Source organism: Amblyraja radiata, chromosome 1, assembly GCF_010909765.2.
Source record: "Amblyraja radiata isolate CabotCenter1 chromosome 1, sAmbRad1.1.pri, whole genome shotgun sequence".
In the NCBI taxonomy this organism is placed as follows: Eukaryota; Metazoa; Chordata; class Chondrichthyes; order Rajiformes; family Rajidae; genus Amblyraja; species Amblyraja radiata.
The window spans coordinates 88,906,508-88,932,227 of record NC_045956.1 but is presented as its reverse complement, the minus strand read 5'-3'; the positions used below and the strand labels follow the sequence as shown (position 1 = coordinate 88,932,227).

The following is a 25,720-nucleotide window of genomic DNA, read 5'->3' as shown; positions in this document are numbered from 1 at the left end:
TGATGCACTTAAAGCTGTGAAGCACGTTTACAATGTACGGCTCGGCACACAGGACGCCTTGATCATAATCATTTCTGAGGTAATAATGGAATCTGTTTTAGTATTGATAGTTCATTTGGTTAATTTACTTGAAGTGTAGAAAATAAAATTTTAATCTTTAAAGAATTTCTAGTAATTTTTATATCAAAGCACAAGATTGAAAAGCATTTTCACAAATTCTAAAATGTTTTCATTCTCAGTATGGAATAATCTGAAAACAATTGAATATAAATCCGATATGTTCTAATCTTGAACTTTAGCCCTGCTTTAGAGGATATTGCATTAACTCTAGGGTATTAGCAAATGAGTTTCTCTTTCCCATTTGCAATTATACTCTAACTTTTAGAAGTATATCAGTGTTCTCTATGTATGTTTCCTTGGAATTCTCATTAAATGGGCAAGAAAACTACAAGTATCCTTCCTATGTTTTAATTTGTAAAGGGAATAGTTTCAAGTGATAACTAGGGCATTAATAATGAGGTGAAAATTGATTTTTTTTTTTAGCTTAAGGACGAGGATATAGGAGCAGTACATGGCCATGCAACTCGTGCGTCTAGGGTGTCAGACTTTTAGTGCACATTTAAATATATGGAAAATTGATCATTGTCACTTGTGACTTCTCCAAGGAACCACTTTCGCAATTGGCAGACATGCATGGCGATATCTATTTCAAATTGCATTCATAATGGACCATGAACTGTATTTGCAGAATCTCCTAAAAGCAAAACATCATTCCAGCAATTTTGCCAGTTTATAATTGTGTAAAATTGGACAGTGAGTCAAAAAAGCAGACATTATAAGGATTGGCCAAAAGACTGGGACAAGTGTGAGTAAAATAAGTAAAGGATTTGCAGGCCAACTATACAAAGAAGTACTAGGTTTGAAGGGACATTGGTGAGATCAATATACAAGTGGTAGCTAATGGTGCCTTTTGATGCTGTTGGCAAGGACACCCATTCAGATGGTGAACCCCAGAGAGTGGTGAATACATCGTGATGGGGGAATTCACCCTTTTATCAGTAGGCATTGCTGGAGTTGCTGTTGTTGCACATAGATAGTCATGTGCACCATGTTATAGGAAATGTGTTGTCGGACTGGAAAAGGCACAGAGAAGATTTATGAGGATGTTGCCAGGACCCAAGGGCCTGAGCTCCAGGGAAAGCAGGCTGGGACTCTATTCCTTGTTTCTTCCACTGTATGGATCCAAACTTCCCCCAAAACACCCACAAATACAAATTCTAATTTATGTTCATTGTTCCAATAGTGATCTAATCATTGCATTTTCAGTTTTTATTCAGTTGATTATCTGGGCATATAATTTTGTTCTTTATTTTTGTGGAATAAACAGAACCCATTTGTCACAAATTTGAAATTGTATATTAATTTGTTGTTTCTAAGTAATTTGTTGGTATACTTACAAAATCCTTATGTTTTATTGTGAAATACATATATAGCCAAACTGAAACAAATTTTGGATTTGACAAGTGTCTGCGTGGCCCAGTGGCAGCTTTCTCTCATTGGAGTCAGGAAGTTGTATGTTCAAGATCTACTCCACAGATTTGGGAAATTAAACAAGACTAATACTTCACAATGGTTGTCAGGCAGTATTGCATTGGTGGTGGTGGCTTATTTTAAGTTAGTGATTTACCAAAAGGTATGCAAGGCTGGTTATAAAAAGATCCCATTACGTTTATGAAGAGGGATGCTCTCAGTTGTCCCTCTCCCTTTTTTTTTTAAAACAAAAATAATTTATGTGAATTGGCACAGTTCAATGTATTTGCACCATTGGAGCTGTGAAGAATAGCATAAAATCATAACGGATACGTTTTGGAGGGCATGTCACAAGGGTGGAGCTGCCGTCTTCTGGATGAGTCCCTGTTTGTGGAGTTCTGATGTCATAGAGAGAGTGATACAGTGTGGAAACAGGCCATTTGCCCCAACTTGCCCACACCGGCCAACATGTCCCAGCTACACATCCCACCTGCATGACTTTGGTCCATATCCCTCCAAACCTGTCCAATTCATGTACCTGTCTAACTGCTTCTTAAAAGTTGGGATAGTCCCAGCCTCACCAACCTCCTCGGGCAGCTTGTTCCATACACCCACCACCCTTTGTGTGAAACAGCTACACCTCAGATTCCTATTATATCTTTTCCCCTTCACCTTAAACCTATGTCCTCTGGTCTTCGATTCTGTGCATCTACACGATCTGTTCCTCTCATGATTTTATATACCTCTATAAGATCAATAAGATAAGGCATAAGATTCAGCTTTCGACCCCTATCAAAGTCTCCCATTTAAACACATCACCTCACTACTGTCTGCTCTAACTACTGTGTTTGTCTCAAGCAGTGACTTTGCCTGATGAAGACCAATGTGTCAAAAGCCACCTTCAACATCTTCCTGTGACATCACTTTTAGTAAACTACAGTTATTTCTAGATTCCTCAGCTCTGCAACCCTCCCCAGGGCACTACCATGCTCTGTGAAGTTCCTGCTCTGTTTTGACTTACCAAAATGCAACAATTCCCACTTATCTGAATTAATCTCCATTCGCCATTCCTTGGCCCAGCTGGTCAAGAACCTGCTGTAAATCTTGATAGCAATCTTCACTCTTGCCACTACTACCTATTTTTATTTCTTCAAACTTTCTATTCATGCCATGTACATTCTCATACAAATAGTTGGCTTAAATTACAATTAAAATCTTTATATTTCTTCAATTTAATTTATACTATTTGCAATGCCATCTATCATTGTGCCATTGGTAAGCTGGAATTTGTTGCTTGCAATCACATCGATGTAATTGGTAAATACAGTTAATCGTTGAGGCACAAGAACAGATGTCTGTAACATGATGGCTTAAACGTAAGGTCATACTTTCAAAAATTAATCCTGTGATATTCCTCTATTTCGGCAAAATCTAATATGTGCTCCTATTTCATAAGTGGACCTGCAAATGACATTTTTGATTCGACTTGATTTATTGCCCATCAATTTTATTTTAACATAAGTGCCTTGTGGGTTAGCACAATTTTACATTTATGAGGAATCCATTTTGTTTCAAAGAAACCTCCTGATTGGTCTTTGGGGCAGGGTCTTAAATAACACCACTGATAATATATTACAAAATTGTTTCAAAAGCTTCTCTTGAGATAGTTATTTCATGCTATGTCGTTATATGGGATGAGGGGCTAAAGGATTAATAGGTTTCCCAGAATCTATGCTGAGCACATCCCTGATGTACTGGGGCAAAATACTGGAGGTGCTGTAAATACTCTGCAGCTTCTGCAATATCAGTGGAGACAGAAAGGGTTAACAGTTCGTCAAATGTCTTTTATATAAAAAAGGATAAACTGTGATAGGAAGCAAAAATTGCAAGTAAAATTAAATTGTAGCGAAAGTTTAACAGGCGGTGCTGGCTCGAAGGACCGAATGGCCTCCTCCTGTACCTAGTTTCTATGTTTATACTCTGCATTCTATAAGAGCCCTAGGTTTTAGTTGTAATGTACATTAGGACAGAACACACCCACTCATCTTGCCCAACATAGCCTATGTGTGGCTCCAAATCCACAGCGATAAAACTGATATTTAACTGCTTTTGGCAAAGGTTAGTAAGCCATTCAGTTCTAGTAAGTAAGGACAATAATAATTGCTTGTCTTGTCAGCAGTACTGCCAATTTTGTTCATCAATCTTAAAAAAGGCAGTTTTTGCCTGTTCTCATCCAGTCCTTTTTTGATCTTTAGCGTAAATAGTTAATCATGTATTAAACTGCTGTAATCATTGCGCAAGTGCTGTAAGAAAATATGTGCATGCAATTTTCAGAGTAAACCGAGTCCAAGTTTTAGAAACCATGGGCATTTGGGCATATATTATCAAGAATATATCAGTGCCATTTTACTTGTGGCATTTTGTTGGAGCCTGGGATTTTATTTTCTCAAAGGTTGTTTCCTCATTGGTAGATAATTTGGTTTAACTGTAATGTTCTTGTTGGAGAGTAGGTGAAGTAAAAATGATCTCTTGGAGACCTCTGCTCAGATATGAGATGTAAAAAGCTAACCCGAGTCTCATCCAGCCACAGCTGATCAGATCTGATCTGAGCGTACAACTTTATTCCCGAAGGTGGCGCAACTCAATCCAATCACTTTCTGAATTATGACTCTGCTGCACAAGCCATGAACCAGTTTGAGGACAGAGTAACAAAAAGGACCAAGAACGTAGGATAAATACTTAGCAAATCTTTCAGCCCTGCATGAAGTTCTGACGTGGCCTGGCATGTCACCCAATGCCATACTATCCCAAAGATAGACTCAAAATGCTGGAGTAACTCAGCGGGACAGACAGCATCTCTGGATAGAAGCAATGGGTGACATTTTGGGTCGAAGCCCTTCTTCAGTCTGAAGAAAGGTCTCGACCCGAAACGTCACCCGTTCCTTCTCTCCAGAGATGCTGCCTGTCCCGGTGAGTTACTCCAGCATTTTGTGTCTATCTTCAGTTTAAACCAGCATCTGCAGTTCCTTCCTACGCCATACTATCCCAGATTGATTGGCATTAGCTTTGAACAGAGAATCTCTACCTATGTTTAAGGATAGGTATATGGTTTATCCAAACCCTATCCCAATCTAAAACTGAATGTTTTATTAAACTATACATCCAGTCTAAATCCAACACACGAATTAGGATCATACCAGGCTTGGATCAGTCAGCCGGGTTCTATCTCTGGGTAGTAAATAGTTCCTGCTCTATGACCGTATCACTTATGCTTGGAACATAATATAAGTATTTAGCACAATGGAAGATTCACAATGATGCTCCAAGTTTAATGACTTCCTGCATATTTTACGATATTTTAAGATATTCAGCAAACCGTCTGCGATTAAATCCTCATTCTATTTACTATTATGCTGTGTTCACTCGTATTTCATGGTCCATTAGCATTTGAATTGTTCAAGGATCACCTGTTCCGCTTAGTGCAAACTATTTGGAAATTATACTGCCAGAGCTTTGTTCCCCATTTAAACCTTTAATATTAATTATGTTTATGACCCAGATCAATATAAAATACGTATACAGAAAGAAAATTAAACAATGCACTTCCCATAAATGGTCAGGGATGAAACGTGATATTTCTCGTCTGCAGTCCAGAAACTAAGAATGGGTTGTAAATGGGCATGCCCTTGATTCTCAATCTTTTAACCAAATTGTTCAAGATGATGGGGCGGTAGAGTTGCTGCCTCGCAGCACCAGAGACCCGGATTCGATCATGACTACGGGTGCTGACTGTACTGAGTTTATGCATTCTTCCCCGTGACCTGCGTTGGTTTTCTCCGGATGTTCCCGCACTCCAAAGATGTACAGGTTTGTAGGTTAATTGGCTTCAGTAAAATTGGCCCTCGAATGTGTATGATAGTATTGTATTTGTGTGTGGGGATCGCTGGTTAGCGTGGACTTGGTGGGCCAAAGGGCCTGTTTCCACGCTGTATCTCTAAACTAAAAACTAAACTAGGGTCTGAAGAAGGGTCTCGACCCGAAATGTCACCTATTCCTTCGCTCCATAAATGCTGCCTCACCCACTGAGTTTCTCCAGCATTTTTATCTACCTTAGAGTCTTTTGATATCTTTTTTTAGCTCCTTGGCAGCTTGTGAGAGGTGCTGTGGTGCACCGATGTGTGAAACAGTCAGGAAGATTTAGCTGAGATGGTTGACCCGGCTGGGGGACGTAACTGTCGATAACACACATCGTGCTCTGTTGTACATTGAGGGTCTGGAAGTGGACGAGAAGCAAGGACAAAATTGGTTCACAGTGTGACCTACTGATGCTTTGTTTAAACTGGAGAAATGGCTAATGCCAATCTATCTGGGATAGTCTGGCAATGTGAATCAACATTGTTGAGAGAAGGGGCTAGCAATAATAATTAAGTAGAATAGTTCAAAGATGGAAAATGTGTCTTGCTTTTTCTTTCACCAAGTCCCCTGCAGTCTGTGTTGTAATTTTCAGATACAAAGCTTGTCTGATTGTGACAATTTGCCTTGAAGGGATTAGCTCCGGTAATACATGATTTTGTGTTCACTACAAACTCCTTAGTGGCAGTGTGGAGAAATGAGTGAAATCATTAGTAGGCAGAGTTCCCCGTGCCTTGGATTTAAATGTAACTTTTCTCTGACTGAACAGCGTACAGTACACCCTGATAATAACGGACCATTGTGGGGGGAGTGTGTTGTTGCCGATTGTCTGCAATAACACAGTATGGTATTATTGTATGTAGTTAAAACAAAGTACTGGAAATAATGGTTAATACACAAAAAGACACAAAGTGCTGGAGCAACTCAGCAGGTCAGGCATCTCTGGAAAATATGTATAGGTGACGTCAAGACCCTTCAGACTAATTCCGTCTGCTGATTTACTCCAAAACTTTGTGTCTATCACCTTAAAACTAGGCAGCCAAGCAAATCATTGAGTTGAATTTATGACTTAAAAAATCACTTTTAGTCATAAATTTTTAGGCATAGTCATACATCATGGAAACATACCCACCACGACCAACATGTCCCATCTGCCCTACTCCTACCTGCCTGCGTTTGGCCTATATTCCTCTAAACCTATCCTGTCCAGGTACCTGTCTAAACGCTTCTTAAATGTTGTGATAGTATCTGCCTCAACTACCACCTCCGGCAGCTTGTTCTGTACACCCACACCATTTGTGTAAAATAAAATTACCCCTCAGGCTCCTATTAAACCTCCCCTGCCCCCACACCTTAAGCTATGTCCTCTGGTTATTGATTCCCCTACTCGGGGTAAATGGAGTCTTTTACCCAATCTATTTCCCTCATGAACTTACACACCTGCATAAGATCACCCCTCATCCTCCTGCACTCCAAGGAATAACGTCCTAGCCTTCTCAAACTCTCCCTATAGATCAGGCCTTGAGTCCTGGCAACATCCTCGTCAATTATCTTTCCAAATTAACAACATCTTTGCTAAAAGGGCGACCAAAACTGAACACAATACTCACCAATGTCTTGGACAAGACCTCCCAACTGGTCTTGACCTGAAATGTCGTCCATTCCTTCTCTCCAGAGATGCTGCCTGTCCCGCTGACTTACTCCAGCGTTTTGTGTCTATATTCGATGTCCTCCCAACATCTATACTCAAAACTCTGATGAAAGGCAATGAAAGTGCTGAAAGCCTACATGACACCCTATCTACCTGATGCCACTTTCAGGGAACTATGCACCTGCACTCCTCAATCCCTCTGCTCTACAACATTCACCAGAGCCCTGCCGTTCACTGTTGGTCCTGCCCTGGTTTTATTAAAAGGTTGATTTTCAATAATACAAATAATGCAGCATAAGAACTTGGCAGAATGCAAAAGTAACATAATTAGAATTGTGACTTTTAAATTTGAAATAATACCTTTTTATTTAGAGTTTTCCAACATTTTCTAAAAAGGTACACTGGCAACCTCATTGGACTAAATGTAGTAGTCATATAGTTTAGTTTTAGTTTAGAGATACACAGGCCTTTCGGCCCACTGAGTCTGTGCCGACCAGCAATCCCTACATACCAACACCATCCTACACACTAGAGGCAATTTACAATTATACCAAGACAATTAACCTACAAACCTGTATGTCTTTGGAGTGTGAGAGTAAACCGGATATCTCGGAGATAACACACACAGGTTACTGGGAGAACGTATAAACTCCGTACAGGCAGCACCCTTAGTCATGATTGAACCCGGGACCCTGGCGCTGTAAGGCAGCAACTCTACCGCTGCCAGTTTACAATCTGAAATGCTTCCAAAGAATGTTAGATTTCAGCATTTCTGATCGATCAGCGACGTGGAGAGGGGGGACGTGCTGCATGGGCAACAGCCTGTCCTCCATATGACATCACCCAGGCTTGCATCCGACCAGGATACATCACCCATGGTCAGTCATGACCGAGAGGGGCCTACAACTACTAAGTGGTTATTGCAGACGCTATCAGATTGTGTAATTTTTATTGGTATTTTTCTTGTTTACTGTGAATAGTGACTTTGTGCATGTGTCTAGTGTTACCATTCAATGTCATGGCTTTTATTAGCTCGTACATCATTCTAACTGGATGAATGTTTTGTCTTTGGTAAATATACTTTTGTGAAACCTGATAGCAAAAAGAGGTTAAAGGCTACTAGAGCAGATCCCTCTGACACAACCTCTCGTCCTTCAGCAAATCATTTTCCCTCCTCTTGACACTTCCTCAGGAGTGAAATTTGGGCTGGGCTTGTTCAGATTTATGACCTTGCTGGGGCTAGCTCGTAGAAAGATCAATTATGCTGCAGAGGCGTAATAAAGTTACCAAAATCTGTTTTTATTTAATTAATCATGATGCACTTTTTATTTATTTTTAGATCATGAGTCGGTTCAGTGGTGCTATGACAACTTTATTAACTACAGATCCTTGATGTCTGCTGACAATGTACGCCAGCAGCTGTCACGAATCATGGACAGATTCAACCTGCCTCGGAGGAGTACGGAATTCACAAGTCGAGATTATTACATAAACATTAGAAAGGCACTGGTTTCTGGCTACTTCATGCAGGTACGGTAGAGGTTGTTGCCGATTCTCATGCTTCTGATACGAACAGCAAATTCTCTGTCATTTCAAGCTTTAAATCGGAATGTATAAAATTAATGTGCTACACGCGCCAATCCTGCTTGTTTGCAGATTGTGGTCGAAGGGATTGCTCTAGGTGCATTTCTTTTTATAGAGCCCTTGAGGCAGGTATATGGGACTAGGGGAGAATACGTGTTCGGCACGGACTAGAAGGGTCGAGATGGCCTGTTTCCGTGCTGTAATTGTTACATGGTTATATGGAGACAGATAGCGAATGGAGGAATTAAGCAGAAAGAGAGAGATGCAGCTCAGTAAATGAGCTGGAGGTGGTGTGACAGGAGATCAGTCGGAAGTAAATTGACAGCCGAATGGAAAGTGGACAAGAAGGATGTGGTGGAAGTGGACAATACAGGTGCAGGAAGAGCACGAGTGCCGTATATTTGCTCGAATCTGCTCAGCTGTTTACTGAGATTTTCGCTGATCATGGCAATCATTTCCCGCCAGTTTTTTCCTGGAATCCCATGGGTTTTTTAAAGTCTATAAACACTAATGGTTTCTGCCTTCAGTACTCAAAGACAGAATATCCACACTCCACAGTGCTCAAGTGAAGAGTTTCTTGATCCCAGTCCCAAGTGCTTGAATCAAATAATGATTGTTAGGCGGGGGGGGGAGGGGGAAATGAGAGCATTAGACTTGGCAAGTGCTGTGGCTTCATGGTGGAATAATGTTGTATTATTATTTGGAGTTTGCTTGTACCGTTGATGGATGAAATCAAGTTCATTATTGTAAGGGGCTTCCTGCTTACTCTAGTGATGAGCCCACTATTATTGGAAAAATTGAACTCGCCTTTAGAGTTCTAATTTTTTGAAATGTTCACAATTCTGACATGGCCCAATAAGCTTGATGCAGGGTGGTTGTTGAACCAGGATAGATGGGTAAAAGCATTTAAGAACTACGATTTCATGACTCTGGAGTCATAAATCTGTAGAAGTCTCTTCTACAGAAGCCTGTGGAGGTCGTCGTTGCATATACTCAACAGTGGAGATATTTCCAGACACAAAAAGCATGAAGAGGAATTGGGGGGCAGGGGCTGAGAGCAGGAATATAGTATTGAGATAAAGGATTTGCTGTAATTGTATTTAATGGTAGAAGGAGCCTATTCCTGCTCCTATTTTTCTATGTTTTGTATTAGCGGGAGTGATTTTTACAAAAAAAAATTGAGAGGACAGAAACCTCAAGTGCTCTGTTCTGAACACACAAATATGGGGGGGAAATGGGTTGAGAAATCCAAAAGGTGTTTTTGTGGGCATTTTGATTCCTTTGTTACTAGACAGCAACAGGAATCTGCTACTCACACCAGTAAACTTGCTTTACAATTGAGTGAGAGTATGTTTTATATGTACTTTCATGTAATTCAAATTTTGCTCTCTTGACAAATCAGACCTGATGTTTTAATGGTTTCAACATGTTATTCCATGTTATTTCTAAAGGAAAAATAATTTATTAGCCATATTCTACCTTCATGTTTATCGATTTTAAGTTCATCTACCAGCTGAGAGGTTTAAATGGGCATATACAGTGCCCTCCATAATGTTTGGGACAGAGACTCATCATTTATTTATTTGCCTCTACTCCACAATTTGAGTTTTGTAATAGAAAAAAATCGCATGTGGTTAAAGTGCACATTATATAATGTAGCAATGTTACAAAATTTTAATATTTAAAAAATCAAGTCTGCAATTTATCCCATCAGATAAAGCATAAAAATAAGTTTAATTTGAAACCTAATTCACTTTCATATATTCAGTATTAAAAAAGATATGGCCATTTTCATACTTAAATTAGCATCTTGTTCCCTATTGCTTTTCCATCGACTTAACTCAAAAGCTGTGATCGAGGACAGTCAAAAGTCAATAACTTTCTTAAAAATTAAGGGAACTGAAATAAATTTTCAGTTATTATAGATTGAAGTATTCTGAAACAAATATGAAACAATCTTACTTGGATGACCTGAAATTAAAGCATATAATTAGTTAGTTACCTAATTGTAGCTAATTACAAAATTCAATTACTAGATCTAAACATCTATCCATTTCTTAAGAAAAGATTAACATTTTTAAATAGCCTAAGTGTCCAAATAACATTCACACAATAATTCACAATATAACATGATTTTTAAATCTTATTTATAGGCCAAATGGAAGGAATTTAGTGTTTAATTCCCGTAAATTAATGGCTATTTTAATCATCTTGCGACTGGGATTTTGTGGAACGCGATCGATTGGAACGTTGCGGTTGCGGTGAATTTAAACCCCATATCGGCAGGAAAAACACTGCCGGTTTGTATGGGGCCTAAATCACCTTTTCGCAACGTCAAATTTGGATTAAGGTAATCCTATGAAGCACGTTTATATGTAAAATAAACGGCTTACCTTTAGCTGTCCCGTACGTGAAATCCGTCCCGTTATCAGCGCTGACGGCATTAGAAGCGGATTTTTATTTTACTCAAGCGCTGAAATTGTCCCGCGATTTAAAAAAATATATTCACAGAACGGCAGTCGGAACAATTCTTCCACATTAGCTGCAGTCCGAGAAAATATATCTCGGACAGGCAGGAGAAACCCCCCCCCCCCCCCCAAAGGCGCCAAAGTCGCGCACACGGCTAGTGGCAGATAAGTTTTGTAACATACCTAAATTTCCACCATGTGGAAATTACAGCAGTGTTTATACATAGTCCCCCCCCCCCCCCCCCCCCCAATTCCAGGGCAGCATAATGTTTGGGACACAGCAATGTCATGTAAATGAAAGTAGTCATGTTTAGTATTTTGTTGCATATCCTTTGCATGTAATGACTGCTTGAAGTCTGTGATTCATGGACATCACTAGTTGCTGGGTGACTTCTCTGGTGATGCTCTGCCAGGCCTGTATTGCAGCCTTTGTTTTGGGGTTCGGCCCCTTCAGTTTTCACTTCAGCATATAAAAGGCATGTTCAATTGGGTTCAGATCGGGTGATTGACTTGACCTCTCAAGAATTTACCATTTTTTATCTTTGAAAAACTCCTTTGTTGCTTTAGCAGTATGTTTGGGATCATTGTCTCTGCTGTAGAAATAACCTCAGGCCAATGAGTTTTGAGGCATTTGTTTGAACTTGAGCAGATAGGATGTGTCTATACACTTCAGAATTAATTATGCTACTACCATCAGCAGTTGTATCATCAATGAAGATAAGTGAGCCAGTATCTTCAGCAGCCAAACATGTCCAGGCCATAACACCCCTACCACCATGTTTCACAGATGAGGTGGTATGATTTGGATCTTGGGCAGTTCCTTCTCTTCTCCATACTTTGCTCTTGCCATCACTCTGATATAAATCAATCTTTGTCTCATCTGTCCACAAGACCTTTTCCCAGAACTGTGGTTGCGCTTTTAAGTACTTATTGGAAAAGTGTAACCTGGCCATCCTATTTTTGCAGCTAACCAGTGGTTTGCATCTTGCAGTGTAGCCCCCGTATTTCTGTTCAAGAAGTCTTCTGCGGACAATAATCGTTGACAAATCAACACCTGACTCCTGAAGAGTGTTTCTGATCTGTCGGAGAGGAGTTTGAAGATTGTTCTTTATTACAGAGAGAATTCTACTCTCATCAGCTCTGGAGGTCTTCCTTGGCCTGCCAATATCTTTGTGATTAGTAAGCTCACCAGCACTCTCTTTCTTCTTAATGATGTTCCAAACAGTTAATTTTGGTAAGCCTAAGGTTTGGCTGATGTCTCGAACAGTTTTATTCTTGTTTCTCAGTCTCATAAAGGCTTCTTTGACTTTCATTGGCACAACTTTGGTCCTCGTGTTGATAAACAGTAATAAAAGTTTCCAAAAGTGATGGAAAGACTGGAGGAAAGTCTAGGTGCTGAGAGCTCTCTTATACCTGCATTAAGGAGGCATTTAAAAACGCCTGAGCAATTACAAAGACCTGTGAAGCCATGTGTCCCAAACAATATGGTGCCCTGAAATTGGGGGGGACTATGTATAAACACAGCCGTTTCTTCATGGTGAAAGGAAAATGTATAAAAATGGCCTTTAACAAAATCTGACAATGTGTACTTTAACCACATGTAATTTTTTTCTATTACAAATCTGAAATTGTGGAGTACAGAGGCAAATAAATAAACGATGGGTCTTTGTCCCAAACATTATGGAGGACACTGTAAATTAAAGTTGTGAGCATCTTATATTTCAATACAGGTGCACAACCTTTTATCCGAAGATCCAAATAACGAAAACCTCCGAATAGCGGCCATTTTTTCGGTCCTTGAAGAAAGGTCCTTGAAAACGTTCACCGAGGGCGGCCCGCAGAGGTGACAGCGGAACCTCCGGTCGGTCCTCGAAGAAAGGGGAACTAAATCCCCATTCATAAAAGAGAAGATGAGGGTATATTGCGCGGGAGGGTTAATAATTGACAATATGCTGCTGCCTGCCCGCTGAATTAAAAAGTTCCCACGGTAGACTCACGATATACAGTGTTTCGTGAGTCTTGCGTGGGAACTTTTTAACTCAGCGGGCAGGCAGCAGCAGATTGTCGCTCCCTTCAGTTTCACCCCACCTACACCCACCCCTCTGCTTCCCGGCCATGTGTGTGACCCCTTCCCTCCCCTCTCCAGCTCCCCGTCCATTGCACCGGCGCGGGGGCTTTGCACTGTCTTCACGTCGGCGATTGCAGCAGGACCGTGTCAGGACCAATTGGACACCGACCACCAGGCCCACCGCAAGCACGGAGATCCCAGAGACCCACAGCCAACAGCAGCCCAGCCCAGCCCCACTCCAACTACAGAGGAACCTGGGTTGCGGATGACGGGGCGCAGCTCGGGGCGTCGTAGGGGCCCATCGGGGAGCGGCCACTCAAAGCCACGCCCCGGTCTTGACGTTGGAGCCCCCGGCGGGCGCTAGCAAGTCCGCGGCAATTGACAGCCGCGCCGGGCGTTGTAAGGCACCCCTCCAGGTCACTCTCAACCCCGTAATTCGGGCGGGAGAAGTCGCCACTGCCGGTGCCCCGCAAAGCAGTCTCCCACTGGAGACCCGCGAGCTCCCGGTGTCACCATCCACCGGAGTCGGGTCGCAGCAGCTCGCCCCCGCAACTCTCCACGCTCCGAAGCTGGCTAGCTCCACGGAGGTAGGTCCGTAGGTCCACAGCTCCCACCGCCGCCCACCGACCCCCAGGCCCACTGCAAGCACGGAGATCCCAGAGACCCACAGCCAGCAGCAACTCCAGCCCAGCCCCGCTCCAACTCCAGAGGAACACGTAGGGGCAGAAGCTGATGGTGTGCAAGGTACGTCTTGTTCTTGGGGTGGCGGATGAGGGGGCGCAGCTCGGGCTGTGGGCGAACTGCCACTTGTCGCTGTAGCGGCCAAAGATCATAGAGGAGCTCCTCTATGATCTTTGGTAGCGACCCATCGGGGAGCGGATTCCTCTGGAGTTGGAGGGGGAGGGGGGTATTGTACTGTTTAATCGCCCCCTGCTATCCCAGGGACAGGGAGACACAGCGGCTTTTTAGACTGGTGGGCAATCACTTCCAAAGTTCTGCCCACACAGTCAGTACACTTCTCCTACACTGTATTTCATGCAAACATTTATTCTGCAAGAAAAAACGACATTGAAGACTCAAACTCGCGATCGAGTAACTGCCAGGATCAAGGCGCAAACTCGCGACCTTGCGGATATGAGCCGAGCACTTTACCACTGAGCCAGCCATTAAAATCTACGCTAAAAAATGTCCATTCCGAAGACCGACAAATTCTGAATTACGAAAAGTGTCTGGTCCCAAGGCTTTCGGATAAAAGGTTGTGCACCTGTAATAGAAAACAGATTGGGAGTTTCGATAATCCAAGTTGGCAGTGAAATTTAAGCTGTGAGAATCCATAAGATTGGTTTGCATTCTGAAAATGTTTCCAGCCATTTAGTCACAAAGGTTTTTTCTGCTTTTTATTGTACTGTCAGTCTTTTTTATGGTATTTTGTTGATGGTCCTTATACTGTGAGAGCAAGCTGATGGTTCCAAATGAAATTTGATTTTGTATGGAATACAAAAAAATCAAAATCTATATAACCAGGGTATTATATGCTGTGAACTTGTAACCCTGTAATGACCACTGAAAAAAAAACATGATGTAGTAACTTCAAGCCATCATCTGCTTAAGCATTCTAATTTTGTTTGTTACTGTTTTTGTTTTAGCTAGCATTGGACAGGCTTGATGCAGGAAGATTATTCCCGATGTTGGGAAAGTCCAGAACTAGGGGTCACAGTTTAAGGATGAGAGGGAAGTCTTTTAGGACCGAGATGAGAAAATCATTTTTTACACAGAGAGTGGTGAATCTGTGGAATTCTCTGCCACAGAAGGTAGTTGAGGCTAGTTCATTGGCTATATTTAAGAGGGAGTTAGATGTGGCCCTTGTGGCTAAAGGGATCAGGGGGTATGGAGAGAAGGCAGGGATGGGATACTGAGTTGGATGATCAGCCATGATCATATTGAATGGCGGTGCAGGCTCGAAGGGCCGAAGGGCCTACTCCTGCACCTATTTTCTATGTTTCTATGTTTACATGGAGATAGTTTTAAAAGCACTCCTTTGACCTTTTTGCTCCAATATATTTTAGTAGAAATTATTATTCAGCTTGGCCTTTTGGGGTATACCAAGATTCCAGTTAATAATTTCATAAGCAAAAGATTGAGTTCCTGAAAATATGAAATAAAGGAAGCTACTGGAAATACTCAGCAATCTATGCAGCATCTCTGAAGAGTTAACGTTTTGTTGATAATGTGCGTTTTTTCCAGCACCTTTTGATTATTTTTGTGACTACACTGTTTTAATTGCATTATGGAGAATAATGTGTTTTTATTATTTTTATTTTTATGTGTTGTTATTTCTTGTCTCTTTCCATGTAGTAAGTCAAAAAATATAGAACCTTTCCTGTCCCGTTGCAGTCATTGCTGTTTCTCAGCATCTCCTTCCCTTTTGTCCATCTCTCAGAATTTCTCATCCTTGTTCTAAACGCACTCTCTGCCCCTTGGAAAGAAATATCAGTTATTGCCTCTTGGCTAAAAGTGAAGAAGATTTTATCTTTATAGTTTTTCTGTCGCTTTCCCATTGGTATAATGAAATGAGAATTTTCCTTTGGTGTTTGATCTCATGAACATTGACAATTGACAGGCAGATGAGCAGTCTGTCTTGGCAATGTGTGTCCCTTAATCCAAATTTAATGCACAAAATATAATAGTGATTATGTTGGCTTCTTGAAGGATGGATGTAGTCGATGGACGGAGGCTGGTTTGTGTAATGGACTGGACTGTACGGTTTTCTGCAATTGCTTCTGGTTTTGGCAGAGCAGTTGGCAAATCATGTTGTGATGTATCCCGACAGGATCCTTTCTACAGTGCATCCATCAAAATTGAAGAAGTGCCTAATTCCTTTGGTTGTCTGAGGAAACAGAGTAATTGGTGTGCTTTCTTAACCATGGCATTGATGTGGCTGGACCGGAACAAATTGGCAATATTTACACTTAGGAACTTGAAGATCTTGACCACCTCCCCTTCAGTACCATTGATGCAAACTGTGGCATGTAATCCACCCACTACCTGAAGTCGCCAACTATCTCCTTCATTTTGCTGACATTCAGGCAGATGTTTTTGTCATGACACAATGTTATGTTCTCTATATCCATTCTGTACTCCTCGTCATTGTTTGAGATCTGGCCCACTATGCTGGTGTCATCTGCAAAAATTGTGACGAGTTAGAGCAGAATTTTGCCTTGCAGTTGTCAGCGTGCCGGAATTATAGAAATGGGCTGAGAACGCATCTTGGAGCATTGAGAATTATCATTGAGGATGTTTCATCAGATATCCTTATTGAGGATAGTGTGTAATATGCCCTGATGGTGTCTGGCCTGAACATGTTGCAGCAGCATGTGAATTGCAGTTGATATAGGCTGCCTGGGAGGCTGGAGTCAATGCACTTCCAAAGCACGTCACAATGATGGATGTTGAAGCCTTCAGTTGGAAGTCATTAAATCACAATACCTTTTGGTCCCAGGATGATAATGGATCATTTTAAAATTATTGGGTTATTTTATAATGAGTTCTGTCCAGGATCAACATCTCATTGGTGTAAATGCAATTGTTCCCATTGGTGAGGGGAAGCAGCATCTTGGTGTTTACCTCTTGCTGTGTTTTACAAAAGTTTTACAGTTCAGCCACAGCTGTACTTCCTCTTTTTCTCAGTTAGGTACAATTTGTGATTAGTAAATAACCTTTCCTTGGTGTTGACGAGGTTAGATTGTGCAAGGTTATGAATGTTCATGGCATTGCTTATCATTTTCAGAACCACAACATGTACAAATAGTCTTTGTTCTGTAGGTTTCAACAAACTGCTTTTAATGGCCTTTTGGGAAAAAAATAATTTATTTAAAATCTATGCACGGGGGTGACGTGAGTTACCAGGCACTGATTAGGTTGGATGTGACAATACAACGGCATTCTAAATACATGTTGAGTGTGGATGAAAAGGGGAGACTGATATCATCTAGTAGTTATTGTCTGTTAAGATAAAAATGCTTTTTTCTCCAAAGAATGATTTGACCTTCAACATAAATGGAAATTGTTTTGAATGGGGTAATTGTGTTGCTAACGGTCCTGCTCACACCCAGGCCATTTTGTACGTGTGTGTGTGTCTTGAAAGATGTAATACAGCGAGTGGAACATATTGATCAGTCTATGACATAACATCTTAAAAACCTACAATCAAAATCTAAAGGCTTTGAATTGGGTGCAGACTATTTTGTGAGTCATGCTGTTGAATATAGATAGTAGATATTGATGTTTTAATGGGATGCTGGTGCTTTGCAGTAAACTGTTCATGTGGCCTTTCTGAAACTCTTGGCAGTAGTGTAGAAATTCTGAATGTGTGTTGAACCATTAGAGCAAATAGTAATTTACTATTTACATTTAGTGCCAGGTGAGTACTACAAACTTCAATACATTGTTATGTTTCTAATATCACATGCTTTTCTGACATACCTGTGCCCACGAACGAACTGAAATATTTAACTAGGGTCAACTCCAACACAACCCACTTGAAGGCAATGGTTAAGATACCAAATACAATATGGGACAGTGGATGTTAGATGGTTTTTGCAATGCATATATCAGTTTAGTAAAACGTTGATTCGCATAACTCATTAATACTTAGCTGTTTTAATAAAGATTCCTCATGTCCAAGATATTTCCAGTTAATAGCATTAATATAATGCTTTGCAAGCATTACTGTAAATGTGACTACATATTTGTTACTTCCCATTAAATTGTGCTTTTTGACATTTTGATCTTTACCTTCGTTCTCTACTTTGGTAATATTTGTGTCTATGTCCAGATCCTATTGTTCAGATATTTAACATCAATTCTCTTAACACCAAGACAACTGAGTCGCATGAGTGCATTATGGAAGCAAGACTTCCTCGTTTGATTGCAGGTTTTCTTGACATAGTAAAATAGGATAATACCCAAAGCAACCATTGATTGTCATTCCTTTCCCCTCTCCACCCGTCTTCCTCACCCCAAATTTCTATTGTCACCTATTGTAATTACTTAATGGGTACTTTCTGCCTTCCATTTAATTTTAGGTGGCGCACTTGGAACGTACAGGCCATTATTTGACAGTGAAAGATAACCAGGTTGTGCAGCTTCATCCTTCTACAGTCCTGGACCATAAACCTGAGTGGGTGCTCTACAATGAATTTGTACTCACCACTAAAAACTATATCCGGACCTGTACAGATATCAAACCTGAATGGTAATGTACTGAGATATGGGTTTTGAACTGTTTGTCTCTGTTTGCGATAAGTTGTGCAATGCATCAACAGTACAAATTCTAACTTTGAAGATCCAATCCGAAATCATGGGTCAAGAGTGTTTTATTGTCATATGTCCCAGAAAGAACAATGAAATTCTTACTTACTGCAGCACAACGGAATATGTAGTCATAATAAATAATATAACAAAAACTTAGAAAAAAAGAACAAACAATTACAGTGCAATAATGATAATAATAGTCTATTGTAGTTCATAGCTTATGAGATTGTAGTGTTTAATAGCCTGATGGCTGTAGGGAAGAAGCTGTTCCTGAACCTGGACGTTACAGTTCTCAGGCTCCTGTACCTTCTTCCTGATGACAGGGGTGAGATGTGTGTGGCCAGGATAGTGTGGGTCTTTGATGATGTTGGCTGCCTTTTTGAGGCAGCGACTACGATAGATCCCTTCGATGGTGGGGAGATAAGAGCCGATGATGGCCTGGGCAGAGTTTACAACTTTTTGCAGCCTTTTCTGCTCCTGGGCGTTTGAGTTGCTGAACCAGACCATGATGCAACCAATCAGTATGCTCTCTACTGTGCACCTGTAGAAGTTCAAGAGAATCCTCTTTGACATACCGAATCTCCGTAATCTTCTCAGGAAGTAGAGGCGCTGATATGCTTTCTTTATGATTGCATCAGTGTGCTGGGTTCAGGAAAGATCGTCGGAAATATGCACGTAAGCAGATATTAAAATAGTTCAGTGCAGTTACTGAATATAATTCCATTCACTTAGCTGCTCGCACAGTTAATATCATTAATTTTGGTCTCAAACTTAATTTTATGAAGGCATGAAGAGTCTGTAGCAGGCTTTGAATATTGCAAATAAGGAGCATCGCTGTTGGATACAATTGGTGCAGCTAAAGCATAGCTCACGGCGTGCAGAGCATTGATTACTGTTGCCTTGAAATAACCATTAAAACTACCCACTTCTCATACTTAGTCACTAGCAAATACCAATAATCAGACTCGGGACATCACAATAAATCACATTTAAATGATTTAGTCCACGTAATTTAATACGGTTTACGCTGAGTTTATGCACAACTGTAATGGTGGCCTGGTATTGACTTTGATAATCTGCCTGAGCATAATGAAATTGCAGAGCCTAGAAAATTTAAGTACATGCTGGGTTTCAATTTTTTTTCCCTGCACATATTGACTATTCTACAGTATGCCTTCATAGGAAACACTGCATTTATAAAATTCATGCTATCAGCCTCTTTGAAAGCACGATGCAGAAATCGAGACTTGGGTTTCATACGAGTGCTCTGCATTACGAACCTAATAATTTTTCAACATAAGCTTCATGTAAAGAATAATGTTTCGTCAGCAGTAATATCCAGACTTTAGTTTCATGAGTATAAAAGCTATATTTCGATCCCTTAGAGCATGCAGGTTAACTACCTAGGCCTTTTTATGCTTGAAGTAGAAACCATTCAGGGAAAGCAGGGAATTGGAAAGGCAGGTGGACAAGGTGAATGCAAGTGTATATTAGTAATTGTAAGAGAGGAGAAAAGAATAATAATGTAAATAAAACCTGAATGGATATTTAAAATAAATGATAAGAAGTAAGTTAAAGAACTTGCATTTACTCGTCATATAGAGAGGATAGTGAGGAAGACGTATGACGTGCGTGCCATCATCGGTCAGGGCAGAGAATATAGGAGTTACGATGTTATTACACAAAACATTGGTTAGATTGTACTTGAGGTATTGTGAGCCGTTCTGGACGCAATTGTGCTGCAGGGTGCAGAGGAGATTTACCAGAATACTGTCTGTATTGGAGGACTTTGGTTACAGGGAGATGTTGGGTAGGCTGGACTTGTTTCCCCTGGAGTGAATGAAGCTGCCAGGTGAGCTGATAAAAGTGTACAAATTTATGAGTGGCATGCATATGGTAGATATCCAAATTATTTTTCCCTTGGTAGGGGTATTAAAAACAAGAGGGAATATGTTTAGTGATGGGCGAGAATTATAAAGGGGATCCAAAGGCAATGTTTTTTTTTTCAGTGGTTGATATGTGGAAAAATGCCAGAGGTGGTGATGGAATCGGATACATGTACATCATTTTGAAGGCATTTAGAAGGGCACTTAAATGTGCAAGATATAGAATGATACGGTCCTCATGTAGACAAATGGGACGTTGATTGGCAATAGGGTGGGCTGAAGGCCTGTTTCTGTTCTCTACAACACTCTGGTTCTATGATCATATTTTTGATCACGTTTGAAAGCAATCTATCCAAATGTGGGCAAGGCATAGAGTTAGACGATGTGAGTACAAGAATGTCTGAACCATTAAAAAAAATGAATATTAAGCAAATCCTGTTTTGAAGGATATGATGTGATGGTAATTTCACTGTCAGACCTTGTCACCTTGTCAGACCCTGGAATATTTAAATCTTTTATCGGCTATTTCAAAGGGGGTTGGAAAAGATGGAATAGCATTTGCTTGAAAAAAGATGCAATTACAGCTGTCGAAAGAGGAGACATCAGCAAAAGGGTGATCAGACAGCAACAGCAAATGAACTAAGGAAGACCAAAGGATACCTGGCTCATGAGTGTTTATCCACAGACCTGACAATGATGTGGCTGCAGTGGGGAACCTATGCAGAGAAAGATCACCAAAGCATGTTGTAACAAAAGTCATGGCATTTAATTTTTGCAGACTGCAAGAAACAGATCTGCAAAAGTAATGTCTTCAGTTTTGGTCACTTCATCTCATGAAGAATATGTCATAAGAGGTGCAGTGTAGATTTACTGGAACAAAACCAGGCAAAAAGTTGTAGAATTATACAGAATGTGGAAACAGGCCATTTGACCCACCCAGTCCAAGTCCAACCAGTGGGCAAAGTTCCAGTCATCCCATCTCCCAGTGCGGGAGTGGTTGCATGAACTTTGAGCAATTAACTAATTTAGGCATTTAAATATGGTGGGTGATGATAAAGCACTTTTAGAAATGATCTTTACCTGTGGCTGAATTCAAAACAGCTGGGTGACGCAGCGGTAGAATTGTTACCTTCCATAGGCTTGGGTTTGATCCTGACTACAGGTGCTGTTTGTACGGAGTTTGTACGTTCTCTCTGTGACCGCGTAGGTTTTCATCCACACTCCAGTTTCCGGTGCTCCGATTTCCACTCACACTCCAAAGATGCACAGGTTTGTCGGTTAATCAGCTTCGATAAAAATTGTAAAATTGTCCTTAGTGCGTGGGATAGTGCTAGTGCATGGTTGACGCAGACTCGGTGGGCCAGGAAGTCCTGTTTCCGCTCTGTATCAAGCTATTGGGATATATAAAGGCTGAAATATTTAAGAGTGAAACTAATTCCTCCCTACTTGAAGCGATATCTAAATCAAGACTCATCTCTTAATTCTTCTCTTCCATTCATGAGTGAGGTTGATGCATCTTTGTATTATATGAGAAATCTATGCAGAAACAAGGCGTCTATAAACTATAGAAAAGGTGCTGATGTGCTTTAGTGGGAGTTGTACCCAGATTTCTCTTAAGCAGGGAAAGATTTATCATTAGACTATTGTGTGACTTTTCCACAACTGAATTAAAAGCACAATCAATCCCCTCACTTTATTTTAGAGGTGCATAAGGGAGGAAGCAGACCACCTACTCTAACTAGTTTTGAGAGCGATTATTACTGAATACTGGATCAGAATAGAATACATGATTAGACAATTGAGGATGGAGTTGCTGCCTTACAGCGACAGCCACCCGAGTTCGATCGTGACTACGGGTGCTGTCTGTACAGAATTTGTATGTTCTCCCCGTGACCACGTTGGTTTTCCCTGGGTGCTCCGGTTTGCAGGTTAATTAGTTTCAGTAAAAATTGTAACATTGTAAATCGGTCATGTTGTGTAGGATAGGGTTAGTGTACGGGAATTGCTGGTTGGCATGGATTTGGTGGGCCGAAGGGCCTGTTTCCATGCTGTATCGCTAAACTAAACTATGCTGGTACTACCTATAAATATCAACTCCTGCACTGTATGTTGTAGTCATACAGCAAATGGGCCCTTTGGCCCGACACATCCATGCCGACCAAGATATCCCCTCAGCGAGTTCCATTTGTCTGCGTTTAGTCCATATCCCTCTCAACATTTCCTCGAAACATTTCAGTTATAAAGTAGTCAATTAATTGGTATTCAGTTACTGACTTTCATGGACCATTGTAACCATATTCATATTTTACCAGATTCAGCATGCATTTCCATTTGATAGAAACTTCCAGAATTAATTAACCACTAAATATGAAATAATTAGAACAATCGTCCAGAGACTTTCATCATCTTTGGATCAATAGACAAGAGGAGGAAGGAATGAGAGAAAGTACTTGGTGTGTTTTGGGACTCCTTATCTAATGTGTGAGAGAAATCTAAAGAGGGAATTTGTTGCTGAATTTAGAATAGGGATTGAAACGAACCAGATAGAGAAACATCCAAGCCATTAATATGATTAATTACACAAGATTGAGAGGAAAGATCTAAATTTTCAGGCAATGAGAGACTGGTAGACAACTAATTCAGTTTGTATATGTATAAATGGAGACAGATGGGAGTCCAGACAATAGTGTTTAATGATAGTGATAGGAAAGATAATAGAATCTTTATTCAAAAATGTAATACTATAGACATCTGTAAATCTGCTTTCAAAGGGGAATATTGTATGATCAGCACTATGGCACTTTTGGAAGCAGTCACAGAGTAAATGTAATATGATTTTCATGAGGCTGATTCATGACAAAGCTCACAGCACATGGAATGAGAGGACAGGTGGCAGAATTAATAGCATGCTGACTACAATCCAGAAAATAAAGTAATAATGACACAAGAGATCGCAGATTGCTGGAAATGGGGACAAAGTGATCCCCATATGAGTCGTGTCACATCATCCCGTTCTCCCTTTCCACCGAGACTTCTGTCTGCAACTCCTTGGCTCGTTCATTTCTCCCCCATTCAACCCTACCGCGGCACTTTCCCATACAACTGCTGGAGGTATAACACCAGCCCCATCACCTCTCACTTGCATCTAGGGATCCCAACAGCCCTTTCTGCCGAGACATGTTCACCTCTTCCAACCTTATGTATTGTATGCGATGCTCCTGATGTGACTGTCCCAACATCAGCGAGGCCAGGCATAGACTAGTCGACGTTTCGCTGAACACTTGTGCTCGGTCTGCCAAGGCCTGCTGGATCTACCATTTGTCAACCATTTAACTCCCCACCCCCAATGCAAGAGGTTTGGACAGAATGTACCAATTTCAACTTCACGATGAACAGTCTTTCCATGATGAAAATTCACAGGGTGTAGGATACTTATTCTGATCAATCAACTTTAGGAAATTAATGTAATGCACACTTTTTAATTGGGATTTTGTTATGGTTGGGATCTGCACATATATTTGCTAATGTAAGAAAGTGAGGTAGATTAATCACATGGCAATGTTTGGGTGCCGTTTTCAATGTAAGATAGCAAGGGGGCTTGGCAGGGTAGATGTTTCACTTCCAGGAGTCATGAATGGGGGGATGCTGCTGCAAAGTAAATGGGTAGAAACAAAGAACTGCAGATGCTGGTTAATACTCAAAGGGACACCAAATGTTGGAGTAACTCAGTAGATCGGGTAGCATCTTTATAGAACATGGATAGGGGACTGAAGAAGTGTCTCGACCCGAAATGTCACCTATCCATGTTACCAAGTAAATGGGTTGGACATTTAAAACTAAGATGCATAGGAATTTCCTCTCTGGGGGTAGTGAATCCCTGGCATTCTCTGTTGCTAAGATTTGTTGGAGGCCAGGCCATCAGATGTCTTCAAGATGGAGCTAGATAAAAATATTTGGAAGATAGAAAAATCTTTATGGGCATAGACAGAGAAGAGTAGTTGTGGCCAGCACAGTCATGTTGAATGATGGGGCAGACTAAGGGGGCTTTGTGACTTTCACCTAACCTATCTCTTGTGTTCTTCCTCACTACTTGGGGTGCCTACTTTGGGCAGTGCTTGTGCAAACATTGCACTCACGTGAGTTTAAGACTACTTTCTGTAAAATACGTATTCTATTTTTCTCTGGTATTTTATTGCATTCGTATTTAAGTTTTGTTTTGATTTTCATTGCCTGCTAAACGTTCCGTTTTCATCAATAATTTTCATGCTGCAAATATCAAGAGGATTGGACAATTTGGAAAATGTCTTCCATGTATCCATGAGATGGCAGTGTTTTTAGTTCAAGTTCTGCCTCTAATCTGATTGCAATATTTTCAGGTGTGTATGTAATCAACAATAGTAACGTGTACTTTCTGTCCTAATAGGTTAGTGAAGATAGCTGCTCAATACTATGAAATGGGCAACTTTCCTCAGTGTGAAGCCAAAAGACAACTGGAACGCATTATTGGCAAACTTCAGTCAAAGGAATATTCTCAATATTGAAGTTATGTTAATGTAGGAGACCAGGCAAATGCAGATTTCATATTGAAGAAATATGGACTTCAAATTCTGCCCAAATATAACAAATTTAATTTGTCGATTCAAGAAAACCTTTGGATGTTTTCTTTCAAGTGGATGGACAATTCCTCACTTTTATTTTTTAAAAGAATCCTTGTTTATGGCAGGTTGTGTAACACTCTGTTGAGCAACATAGTATGTTGCTGGTGTTATGTGGCTTTTTTTATTGTTATGTTGACTTTTGTCATAGACCCTGTTGGGTTTTGATGGGTTGGGGTGGGCAAAGGTTTCAGAATAATGCTGTAACTGTTAATTTTTAAAGTTTCATCATTATTACAATATTGTCTGAATTTCTCATAGTGATTCAGAGTTGCCGATTAAAGTATGTACTTCTCAACCACATACTGCATGATTCTGCCCATGTTGACATTCTTAATAGAAAGTTGTAGCGACTCAAAGAACATGGAAAACTTACATATGTAGGCACCTGAATTTTCCCAACCAATTTTTGACTTAAATAAAGGTATAGTGACAAATTTTTTTGTGTAAAGTGTTTTCTTGGAAGAAGTTATTTGAAGAAAATTTACATGATTCTCTCCATTGTTCAAGTAAGTTGGTCTATTCTTGGGAGTCGAGTACAGATGATACTAGGAATAAGAGCACGAGTAGTCTGCACAGCTTCTTGAGCCTGCTGTATCATTCAGTAAGATTAACTCTAATTTCCCAACTCGATCTTCCCAGGATTGATTCTC

General features: G+C 40.6%; 1 protein-coding gene and 1 long non-coding RNA gene across 4 annotated transcripts in view; both read left to right on the top strand.

Annotated features, from left to right (window-relative positions):
• dhx15 (DEAH-box helicase 15) overlaps positions 1–25,505 on the top strand; it is a 135,685-nt gene extending 110,180 nt beyond the window's left edge. For all 3 annotated transcript variants that reach the window (XR_004412961.1, XM_033026364.1, XM_033026370.1), the window contains exons 12-14: positions 8,433–8,623; positions 18,298–18,467; positions 24,836–25,505. Coding sequence is in view for 2 of the 3 variants with exons in the window: in XM_033026364.1 (XP_032882255.1) it covers positions 8,433–8,623; positions 18,298–18,467; positions 24,836–24,953 (479 nt within the window). In the remaining variant the exon portion in view is untranslated. The remainder of the gene's footprint in view (positions 1–8,432; positions 8,624–18,297; positions 18,468–24,835) is intronic.
• On the top strand, positions 8,630–9,907 carry LOC116976487. Its single transcript, XR_004412962.1, has 2 exons — positions 8,630–8,806; positions 8,906–9,907. It is a non-coding gene; the product is annotated as an uncharacterized LOC116976487 (long non-coding RNA).
• Positions 25,506–25,720: the final 215 nt, after the last annotated feature.